The sequence below is a fragment of the Phoxinus phoxinus genome (assembly GCF_949152265.1).
Source record: "Phoxinus phoxinus genome assembly, chromosome: 2".
Lineage (NCBI taxonomy): Eukaryota > Metazoa > Chordata > Actinopteri > Cypriniformes > Leuciscidae > Phoxinus > Phoxinus phoxinus.
In genome coordinates this window covers 8,633,584-8,646,098 of record NC_136877.1, presented here as the reverse complement: position 1 = coordinate 8,646,098, position 12,515 = coordinate 8,633,584, and the positions used below count along the sequence as shown (strand labels likewise).

The following is a 12,515-nucleotide window of genomic DNA, read 5'->3' as shown; positions in this document are numbered from 1 at the left end:
GGGTTAATAAAGGCCTTCTGAAGCGAAGCGTTTTTTGTACGAAAAATATTCATATTTATAAACTATAATCACTTGCTTCCAGTAACGGCCGAACACGAGAGTGTCTTCTGATAAAGTTGCAATCAGTTCATTTCAAATGCATTAACTTTGTAATATCAAATAACACACTACAGTTAAAATTGTCATCAAATACTTTATTTGTGCTTTAGTATGTTTGTCAGCACATAGAAAATTAGTGTACTTTGAAATACGACAAAAGAGTATTAAAACAATGATTTGAAATGTATTTTAAAGTAAAACTTTAAATTTGACAAATGACATTCATTAAGTCATGAAAGTGTACTGTCATTAAGTACAATTAAGTGGCCTCATTAATGTTATATTTTCTGTAAGTAGTTTATATATTATACGGTAACACTTTATTTTAGTGTCCTTGTTACATATTTTACATGTGCTTACTGTAGTAATAATTACATAATTACATGCAACAAATCCTAAACCAATCCATTATCCTAACTCTATATAAGTACATGTTGTTTATTATTACTCTGTACATAAATGTTTAGTTATATGGTAACAAGGGCGCCTTAAAATAAAGTGTAACCACATTTATATTTAAGATTACAGTTGCAGACTACAGTTGCACATTCAGTACAATTAAGCACACTTACAGCATGGCACATTGGACAGTGCTCATAACTGGGCCATATAGACATGAGCTTATGGGGATCAAAGTCATTTCCTCGTGTGCAGTGAAACTGGCTCGCCATATTGTGCAAGTGTCATGTGACCAACATTACCATCTCCTTTTATTGCTCATAAGCAGTAAAAGTGTGGTTTGCAAGCCAAGCTGCTTGACTTTGCTTTACCCTTTTTAAGTATGTATATGGCTTACTAATGGCTTTTTAGCCTTGAGCGTGTAGATCTCTGACCAGACTGCCTTCATCTTGTAGAAAGATAGCAGAGTAGGCTGTTTGAGAATTCATTATGCCAGATAATTAGCATTTTCTGCACTCAAAAAAATTACTCTTTAAAATAACTTAATTCAATTATGGACAGTGGTTCCACACAAGCAAATTAAGTTGTATTAACATTAATGGATTTGTTTGACTCTATGTAAGCTCCTTATGTTGTTACAACACAACTGAATTAAAAAATAGTAATGAACAATCAAATCCATGAAATTGATTCTCTGTAACTTAAACCGGTTAAGTTTAGCGAAAATGCTTTGTTTATTTAAAGCTGGACTGAACAAAATAAAGTGTGATGGATTTAAATGATTTCTCAATTGAACTTCTAGACTATAGCTATGAACTAATAAGAGCACTTATTAACATATTAAATGTTAAGTTTTACAATGCTACAATCCTTCAGCCACAGGAAATTAACTTAATTGAATCAGTCCGCACCCTAACCAAATGCTCAACTCTTCTCCACAATGGTAACCCACTGTAATTTAAATGGTTCTAATAATCACAATGTAATCGAATATTAAACACAATTACACACTATCAAGTCTTCCTCTTTTCTCATTTTCTCAAAAACACATAAAATAACACTTCATTTCAACATTTATTCTCTCTTAATTTAGCTATATGCAAAGCATGCTGGGAACTAAGCACCGCCCAGTTTCAGATAATGCAACACAAATCATTCATGTAATCCAACGCAAACAGATTAAGTAAACTTAGTTTTTTTTTAAATTCCAAAATTAAACCCTTTACATTAGTTTAACGATTTATAATTAAGTATAGTGGGAAATTATACAGGTTAAGTTAATTAAACGCAATATAATAGTGTTTTGGAGGTAAAATAAATATATCTGTGTTACTTTAACAAAAAATAATTGGGTAAAAACAACAGTGCCACAAAACCATTTTTTTGAGTGTGTGTGTGTGAAGACCGCAAGTCAAAGTTACATTAATATCTAATGAGACAATGCTGTTTTTTAAAGCTCATAGTGCATGACGGTATAGGTACTTGGCACTTGGTGGAATGGCACTATAGCAGTATGGATTTGCACTGCCGTGAAATTTCTATGCCAGCCAGCCTATTTAACAGTGCCAATATCAGCATTGTTCTGCCCAAAGAGTCACACTTCCACCTTCACAAGAAAAAAAGGTCATCCAGGCTATTAGCGCAACCTCGCATATGTCGGAGATGGATGAGTCTGGCCTGTAGGCTTGGAAGCAGCATCTGTGAATTGTTTGTGTAATGTAAATGAACAATTTTAATTACGCAGCAAATTTTGAGAGCGAACCGGGACTACATTCACAGTTGCAAAATGCACTTATTAGTCTGGTTTGGTAAGCCAAGTACAGTTTATATACAGTTTGGTCATGAAAGATTGACAACTCTTTAGTGCTGAACTGTTTAGAATGAATTATTTCTTGAAATACTGAAGTGTATATTTTTCAGTTTTAAAATAAATGCATTTCAAATAAAGTTTATAATATAAAACTAAATATAAAATCAAATGATGTACATTTTTGTGAGTCATACCACGACATTTTAACAACCAATATATATCTAATATATTTTGATATGTTTTTTACCTTGACACCCAGTCAACTATGATATCGTTTTATTTGTTTGTTTGTTTTCTTACATTTTTTTTCTGCATGTTGGATACACTGCATTACTTAAGCTATTAAATAGATAAAAATACAAAATTCAAAACATTGGAGAAAAAAAAAACATATATGTTTTTTTTTTCTATATATATGTTTTTTTTTTCTTTAAATGTGTTAATGGATCCAAATAAAGAAATAGTACGATTTCATGACACATCTGATAACTCTATTCACTGTGTATTATACAATAAATATTAGACCCCACACTGCGAGTAGCTCCAGTGCCAGTAGGGTAAATTTCCCGAGAATCAAGCAGTTTGTAACTCTGCATCTCATCCCCAGACTCAGCGCCTGTGAAGCCTTACGCACGCTCACTATCGCCTCCTGGGAATGGCTTCAAGCATCTGGAGTCACAACTGTACAGCAGCCAAGGCCGAGGTCCGACGAAAGCAGAGCGCTGGCCTGTACAGACCCCTCACTACAACAGCCAACCACGCTCTCAACCTCAGCCTCGCGTCCCGCTTCATCCCCCCGCAGAGCATCGTCCTCGGAGGTTAGATGTGGGCAACGGCTACGAGACGGACAGCAGTCAGGGCTCTCGCAGCCGAGCCAATCGTGCGTGGAGGCCGATGCGAGAGGCACTTAATGTCGACAGCGTACTAAACACTGATAATAATACGAACTCTCGCAGACCGACCTTTAACCAGGAGACCGAAGAGTTGCCATGGGGCCGACGTGAAGAACGCAAACCCAAGAGTTTAATGACTATTTATGAGGACGAGCAGAAGCAGGACATGGGAAGCAGGAGCTCGCTGGACTCAGAGGGTCGAGGACTTCCAGAGCCGGACAGGGTGAAAACCAGCGTCAACAACCTCACCATTCGGACTGATAACTGGAAAATCCAGCGCACTGAATCTGGATACGAAAGCAGCGATCGTCTCAGCAATAGCTCAGCCAATCTGGACTCTCCTGTGGTGGAGAGCTTGAGCAACAAAGAAATGCAATCCTTACCCGAAGCAAACCTTTCCAGGTAAGAACTAAAGCAATCCTCAATCAGGAAGAGCATCAAGACATTTGCATGCAAGCAAGACATTGGGTGATAAATGTCACTACAGTAGTGACATAAATCTGATTTACAAGACAAGAAATCAACATGAATTCAATACTAATTAGGGAGATTTCATGCACTCGTTGTTTTAGGCCACAGAACAAGCAGGATTGATTTAAAGGGAAAGTTCACCCAAAAAATCTAATTCTGTCATTAATTACGTTCCAAACCCATAAGACTCTCGTTCATCTTCGGAACACAAATTAATATCTTTTTGATGAAATCTGAGAGCTTTCTGTCCCTCTATTGACAGCTACGCAACTCCCACTTTGGACACTTCAAAAAGTTCATAAAGAGATCTTAAAACTAATCCATATGAATTGAGCGATTTCGTCCAAATTTTCTAAAGAGACACGATCGCTTTATGTGATGAACAGATTTAATTTTTGCTGTCAATAGAGGGACAGAAAGCTCTCAGATTTCATCAAAAAGATCTTCATTTGTCTTCTGAAGATGAACAAAAGTTTTTTGGGTTTGGAATGACATGACGGTGAGTAAATGACAGAATTTTCATTTTTGGGTTCTTTTCTTTTAAAATGCTTTTCTTCTAAAATTCACGGTTTCGACAATAGTATTAACCAGGACAATTGTTTTCAACATTGGTAAGAAGAAAAACACATTTTTTTTAAAGCAGCAAATTAGCATATTATAATGATTTTTGAAGGATCATGTGAGATTGAGTACTGGAGTAATTATGATAATAGTTCACAATATTGCTTTTACTGTATTTTTTAACAAGTTATCAGCCTATAAAATACTTTTCAGAAACATTTTTAAAAATCTTACAGATTCCAAATTTTTTTGGACAGGAGTGTATAGAGTAATCGTTTGTTTGCTTGTCTTTTTAAACCAAGTAAACAACATGCAAGATATGCCTATGAACAGTGTTGTGTTCAAGCTGTGTCGGCAAAGAATACTTTTGAATGTTTTTCTTTGTCAGATAAGGTATCAAATTCTTGTGTAGCTGTGCATATCTTGTTGTCATTGTGAATCAGAGTACACCATGTAGCAGTAATGTTAGGTGGAGGTGTTTACGTCATTGTTTAAGGTCTTAAAAAGGTTAGGCTTGGGAAGAACTAATGTGGACTGACTAAAGGGCTGGTCACACTAGATGACCGCCTCATGCAGCTGTTCCTAACTCAAATTTACTGTAACTGGTTTAATAGTTTAAATTAGAAAATTTTAATTCTGTCAAAACAAATACATTGTTGGGTGAATTATCACTTTAAGTATGACGTTTGCATTAAACTTATATATTACTTTTGTGTGACAGAGACAACATTAGAGTTTTTTTTATCCAAGTTTAGGCGTTTAGATCCACTTTAGAACTTCTTTTCATTTTACACATAAAATGATCACGTGAAAGACTTAAGATTTTAATGTGTACTCATTCTTACACATTCATTTGTTTGACATTAAATATAATGGAGCACAAAATGTAGTGTAACCACCCCTTAAGCCAAATACAACTATATACAACATTGCTGAGTTCAATGCATTGTGTATTTTTAGGGACCCAAACTACCAAAGGAGATATGAGGATTCAAAGGCTGAGATCTCATCTTCGTCCATCTTCTACGGTAAGAACCCTCAGAGGCTTCTCTTAAGTGTTATCAGAAATGGCCTTTTCAAATCTAGTATGCTGCCTACTGCCTATTTAGCAGCTGCCTTCCAAGGGAGCATGTTAGCCATCATGGAACCTCTTATGTGGATCAGTGTAATTATTGTATGCGTTCATGGTTTGAGTTAACTTTTATTTTAATATTGTAATATTGTAAAGCAGTATTCAAAAGTTTTGTTCTTTTGTCTTTTTTGCATTAATTATTTTAGTACTTAAACTTATTTCAGTTAGTTCCCAAGGCAATATTTCAGATTTTTACATTTTATTATTTTAGCTTTATCCCAATTACACATAATCGTTTTAGTTGACAATTACACACTGACATTGGTTTTTGAATGTTAGCATGTTGCAAAAATAAGTTTAATGTTAGCATGGAAAACGGGTGCAAAGTGTGTATTTTGTCAACCTCTCACCCTTTAGAAAGATCTCTCCACAGGGGCTGGGGGTCGATTAAAACCCCACACACACAGAGTGTTAAACAACCGCTGTAGTCGGCTTATTACATAAGTAATGATAAGAGCAAACAATTATTCATTAACTAAGAATGACTGTGTTTGATGGTGTGGAAATCAAAATAAGAGTTCGAACCTCTGTACTGTACCATGAAAACCAGCGTCGTTATTCAAAACCATTCATTAATTGAAACAAACTTTCAACTAAAATATAAATATTAAATGGAAAATTTGACGTTTTGCCTCGGCAAGTAAGTTGGTTTAAGTACTAAAATTACTAGAACTTAAATTAAAATAAATTAAAGCTAATTAGAAATAAAATTAAAAAATGGGAAAAGCACAACAAAATTACTAAAACAAACTAAAATGAGAAGAAAGTAAAGCTTAAAAATCAGAATAAATAATATATAAATCTGTAATATGGCAGTGCGCGCCTCAGACGACCCGTCACGGCTGTTATCAGCGCTCTCATTCCAGATGAACTGGTGAAGTGAAGGGTGCACATGGGGTCGTGTTTGGGGACGAATCATTTGTCCTGGTTGTCAGCGCTGCGAGCTGTTTGTGTGTGTGTGTGAGTGTTGTGATGGCCGGGGTGGGGGTCTATTTACCCCGCTGTAGGTGGTTTATGGGAGCTTTATGGGCTGAAGAAGTGAAGCAGAAAGGACAGCTCTCAGGCTGTGTCCTCTCGCTCGCCTTTAAGGGTGTTTCGAGCGCTGAAGTGTTCACCGCCGTGGGAAATAATGGCTGTGCGTTCTTCTGACGGTAAATGAGTTGGGGGTCTTAGACAGAAAGAGATGCGTGATGTTTATAATTTGACAGACCCAGATGGCAGTCATATGTGTTTTACTTTCTTCTTCTTTTGAGCTGCAATATTACATTACATTTTATTACAAATTACAATATCATATTACATTTTATATCCAGCTGTATTTCAAAAATTGATTTGATCCTATCCAAATGTCAGCTTGGAATTGGTTCGAATGTGCTGTGTGTGTTGCCTTTTTAAACTGGCCTGATTCCAGTTGCCAATGGAGCAGAATCATCAAAATAAAATAAGAGAAAGTGTATTAAATAAAATCCTGACTACTACTAAATTAAATTCATATTAAATTGCCCTTCTTATGTTATGATTTCTAGTCTCCTACATAAGGTTTATATGCATCCAAGGTCAAAAAACACTTTTTAATTTTCTTATATTATACACTGCACATCACCTTATTTCTCAAAGAGCCTAAAATGACCTTTTTTCGGTCTCTCTAAACCCCACCTTTCCAAGAGCCTACTCCGCTCTGATTGGTCAGATGGCCCATTATGGTTTAATAATTGATAGCTACACCGTTTTTTAATAATACATTTAAATATGTTAATGAAATTGAATTAAATGGCAGCACAGCTACACATTCAACACACAAGTGAGTTTTATTTATTTGGATCCACTAAAAAAAATCCAGCAAAACTCGTTTGTTTGAAGATGCTGCTTGGAAGGACATTTTATCTAAAGCAATTAAATTCATACATTTTTAAGTGTGACTTGCATGCTGAGAGAACTTTTTTGGCCGCTCTTCCTGTGTTCATATTGCAAAGGAAGGAAATGTCAAATCCCATGTTAACAACCCAAGCTTTCAGTAAACAGTGCAGCCGAACACCGTCCTTGTTTGTGCACGGCAGAGGGGTTTTAAGAGCTGTTGGCAGGATGTGCTTTCTCTTGCTCATAAAGGAACGGTCTCATCGTCTCAGTAGTCCTCTTGTTCAGCATCAGCGCTGTGCTCAGGGTTTAGTGTGCCGTGTGCGCTTTGCATCCCGTAAGATGCTTGTAAAGGTCAGGCCAGCAGGAGTTGCTGATAGTTCAGTGTGTTGAACGGTTGATCTTCCTGTCGGGGCTGCTGTTTGCTCTGAATGGTTTGACAGAGACTCGCTGTTCTCCCTCTGCACACACACACACACACACACACACGCTGACATTGCTGAGTGTCATGACATTGATGTGTAATTTACACTGAACCAAAGTCTGAAATCCTTACATAAAACTTTATCTTTGTTCTCTTGCCGCCTTCAGCAATGCAAATCTAGTTTTTAATGCGATGTTGCATGTCAACTAAACGGGCCTAATCCTTCAAACTAAATGAAGACAGGGCTGTGTGTTATTTCGAGAATGGCCCGCTCCATTTACTTTGATGTTCGGCCCAGTAAATGTGAAAGGATGAATATGGTAGAGAGTTTGTATCATGGTATTTCCTGCATGGCACATTAAAACCATAAAGAGATGTTCTCGAAGTAGCGTTTAAGAGAGATCCTGTTGCACTGTGGAAAATATTTATTCTTAGACATCAGGAAATATTTCTGGCAGATCCAGTTCAGTCTCGTCTAATGCGATTCTTATCTATACAAATTTATATTTGCAAGTATTACTTTACTAGATTAATTTAGCTGTAGTGCGCAGGGTTGGGTAAGTCACTCTAACAGTTTACAGTACATCTTCAACAATTTAGATTACTGCACTAATTACTCTTTAAAAATGTTATTGCATAATTACTTTCTAAATCCCATATCAACCTCGAGCAATTGAACAATACAAGGATAGACATGAAACTGCTTATTCTTTCAAATAAATAATTTAAAATTGTTTACAAATATTTTATAAATATATATGTGTGTATATATATATATATAAGTATTGAACCTACAGGAAGGTTACATTAAAACATACATTTTAACATTAGGCATTACATTTTGATGTTAAATTCACTATAGTTTTACATAGAATTGTTCTATACAGTGTTTAATACAATTACATCAGAAGTAACAGGAATTAAATGACAGAAAATCAAGAGTAATCTTTCTTCGCTAATTCAACTTTCTTCTAATTAATTACAGTAATTATTACTTGGTAATGCATACACCGTATACTGGTAATATGTTATCACACACTTTTTAAGTGTAATCTCCAAAGCTAACCGTATGTTCCAGCTAAGCCCTCGAGTCCATGGGATTTTGCTGCTGATTTGTTTGGGTCTGATTCAGTGAACTATCGAGCCGAGAGAACAGGTGTGTGTCGCTCGGCTGCTGAGCTGGCAGTGATCTCATGTTGGTTTAAACGGTGAGTGTTGACGTATGGTTTGAGTTTAACACCACTCCCGAGCTGTACCTCAGCTTCTGAAACCAGTCTGACTGCACGTGTGATGGCCGTAACCCGTAAGCTCATTTCAGGATCGGCAATCGTTTAAAAAAAGCAGTTTTATGCAGTGTTATAATTTGTAGCTAAAACTATCGGTAACACTTTACAATAATGCTTCATTTGTTAACATTAGTTAACTTGAACTAACAATTTTAAAAGCATTTATGAATCTTAGGTAATGTAAATCTCAACGTTTCCTAATACATTTTTAGTCGTATCTCTTAACATTAGTTAATGACCTGTAAACTAACATGAACACGAATGTTTTTTTATTAATTCACATTAAGAAAGATTAATACATACTGTAAAAATATATTGCTCATTGTTAGTTCATGTTAGTTAAAGGGCACCTATTATGACATTTAAAATGTTCCTAATGTCGTTTAGGGAGTCCCCAACAACAGTTTTACATGCATGCAATGTCAAAAAACACTTTTGTTGTCGTATAATATGCATTTATTTTTACCTGATTTGCTCACCGACTCCCAAATGATTCGTTCAACGACTCGTTTTTCCAAACCCCTCCTTTGCGCGACGCTAATCTGCGTTGATTGGTCAGATGACCCAGTGTTTACATAGATAATACCTATTGTTTAACACGGAGTACAATGATGCTTTTATCAATTAAATTGTGTTATAATAATGATTATAGTCCACTGCTTTGTAGTTTGTAGTAAAAAACTAAAAATAAGATAAAGCATGTAATGTTATGTTAGCGAGCATAGCCCAGAGTTCATATTGTAAAAGCACAATCAGTCTTTGTTTGCGTTAGCCCGATGCATAAACATAAAGTTTTTACAAAAATAAAAAAAATAAAATGTAGTTACGTTACGTTACTACGAGGTATTACTCTATTCTTTAAGACAACTCCGAAAACAACGACAAACACTTCACATATAGGCTAACGTTATCTCAATACAATTGTCATTGAAGACCTAGAAGCTAAACGGTGCTTACACAACAAACAAAATAATTATTAAGCATGCTAAAATATAAAAGCAAAAAATTATTAATAACACTTACAGGTTGTGATACGGAGGAGGAAGCTGATGCAAATACACTTGGAACTGAACCTTCCTTCAATATCAGTCGGCTCGCGAATCCAAGTTTGATTGCATTTAAGTTGGTAAAGCAATCGTCTTGAAAATGGCGCGAGCAAAGCACAAGACTCGGACTATACTTCTGTGGTATAGTTGTATATATGAATTGTAGTCACTTAGTCTTCAAATGCTCCTCCTTGGGCAGATGAAAAAAGTTTGCTTTTGAGTCTCACTTCAGAACACAGCGTCTCGTCGCCATGATGTTTTCCCTGCTGGCCTTGGAGCGCAATAAGTGGGCGTATCGTATTCAAATAACTTGACAAGTTGACGTCATCTAGTCAGAGAAAAAGCTTCGGTCTTCTAACGATTCATAAAAATGACTGAGAGTCGACTCTTACTTTTGAAAGACAATAACTTTATATACGGTGCACTTTCATATTTCAAACTTTGCAGGATGTTTTTGTTCACTTAGATCTATGTTACACACTACATGAAAGGTAAATTTCAAAATTCCATAATAGGTGCCCTTTAATGCATTAACTGATGTTAACAAATGAGGCCTGATTGTAAGGTGTTACTATTAAAATGTTTGTTTTTGGTTATTGAAATAAAGCTGAGGAAAAGTATTGTAATTTTTGATTAAAAAAATGTTCTTTTGCAATTTTCTCGTTTTCATTTCTAGTTTCGTTGGAGTACTTAAATTACTAAAACTAATACTTAAAATAAAAATAAGTCCATATACAGTAGAAATATATATAAATAAATAAATAAATAAAGTCCATATACAGTAGAAATATAAAAATAAATTAAGTACAAGCACATTACATTACAAATTTTCTTAAACTTAAACTAAATATAAAAACTGATGCAAAAATATGAATAAATGATATAATAGTATATACGTAAAACTACAATTACACAGATTTTATGACATGCTGGTGATGTGCTCGTTTTTATTTAACCAACCAGAATATTACTCATAGGTTATTCATCAGTTTTATTTTAGTCATTCATAACGAATCGAATCTGACCACGATTATCTTTTATTAGTGGTTTATTAAGGCAAGAATCACTCATTGAGTTTGGAACACTGAATACTTTTTCTCATATATAATCATCCCTCACTGTTTGCAGACATGAAAGATTATGATATCAAATCATGCGTCTTCTTGAAAAGAGATGCTGATTTTTTTTTTCTAAGCAATTGGATTTACAATATTTGCTTGTGGAAGATTAAACAAAGGGAACAATCCCCTAGACGTGCACTGATGGAGGGACGTCATGTCGAGGCTCCAGAATGTCACATATTAGGGGTGGTGGTTTCTTTTGGACTTCAGCAGTGTTTTATTTATTTATGTATTTGTTTTCAGCTCCAACATTGCAAGTCATGGCCATCAAATGGAGGTTCTTCTCATGAGGCTTAACAGCTTAAACACGACAGGCTTGAAAAAAAACTGAAAATGGGGTCTAAAGTCCAATCCTCTCATAATTGCATGCTAGCCAAAGGGATTTAGTTGTTAATGCGCTGGGGAAAAAAATAACAGAAGGAAGGGAAAGGCAATGTGTGCTGATACATCTCACTCGCACACACACACACACACACACACACACACACACACACACACACACACACAGTCACTGCTGGCTGAATCTCAGGGGGCTCGAGCTCAGGGCAACCACTGTGCTCAGATTCAAAGACAAACCGGCGATCCCATGAAGAAGAGGAAGTGTAGGACTAATTAAAGAGTTCGTTTGCCAATTTCTTTCTTTTTTTAATATCCTGTTTTTTATGATTATATGTTTTATAGTAAACGTATGCATTTTTTTATTTTTGAAAATTATATTAATGTGATGTTATGTTAAGTATGACTGGCTGTTTAACTTTTACAGCTGAACAAATTTAAAATCCTTATGATGGACTTGTCTGCCCAGTAATGTGAAGTTTTTATCTTTAGCTCCCTCTAGTGTTTCATTTTCATTCTTATTTTCTTCATGTAACTCACCGGCCACTTTATTAGGTACACATTGCTAGTACCTTCAGAAGTGTCTTAATTCCTGTTGGCATAGATTCATTAACGTGCATTCCTCAGACATTTTGGTCCATATGGTCATGATAGCATCACGCAGTTGCTGTAGATATGTGGAATCTCCTGTTCCACCACATCCCAAAGCTGCTCTATTGGATTGAGATCTGGTGAATGTGGAGGCCATTTGAGTTTAGTGATGTTGTCATGTTCAAGAAACCAGTTTGAGACCATTTGAGCTCTGTGACGTGCCTTATCCTGCTGGAAGTAGCCACCAGAAGATGAGAACACTGGTCATAAAGGGACGGACATGGTCAGCAACAATACTCGCGTAGATTGTGGCTTTAAACGATGCTCAGTTGGTACTAAGGGGCCTAAAGTGTGCCAAGAAAATAAGTTGCTGCCATGTGATTGGCTGATTAGATATTTGCAATGAGCAGTTGAACAGGTGTAAATATGCATAACATGTAATTTAGTCAACTTTTAGAAGTGCACTAGCATTAAATAATGGTCTCAATGTTT

At 35.7% G+C, this 12,515-nt stretch overlaps 1 protein-coding gene across 2 annotated transcripts in view; it reads left to right on the top strand.

Moving 5' to 3' along the window:
• usp53a (ubiquitin specific peptidase 53a) overlaps nucleotides 1–12,515 on the top strand; it is a 57,092-nt gene that overhangs the window by 40,119 nt on the left and 4,458 nt on the right. For both annotated transcript variants that reach the window (XM_079589426.1, XM_079589427.1), the window contains exons 14-15: nucleotides 2,916–3,603; nucleotides 5,194–5,261. In XM_079589426.1, coding sequence (XP_079445552.1) covers nucleotides 2,916–3,603; nucleotides 5,194–5,261 — 756 coding nt within the window. The remainder of the gene's footprint in view (nucleotides 1–2,915; nucleotides 3,604–5,193; nucleotides 5,262–12,515) is intronic.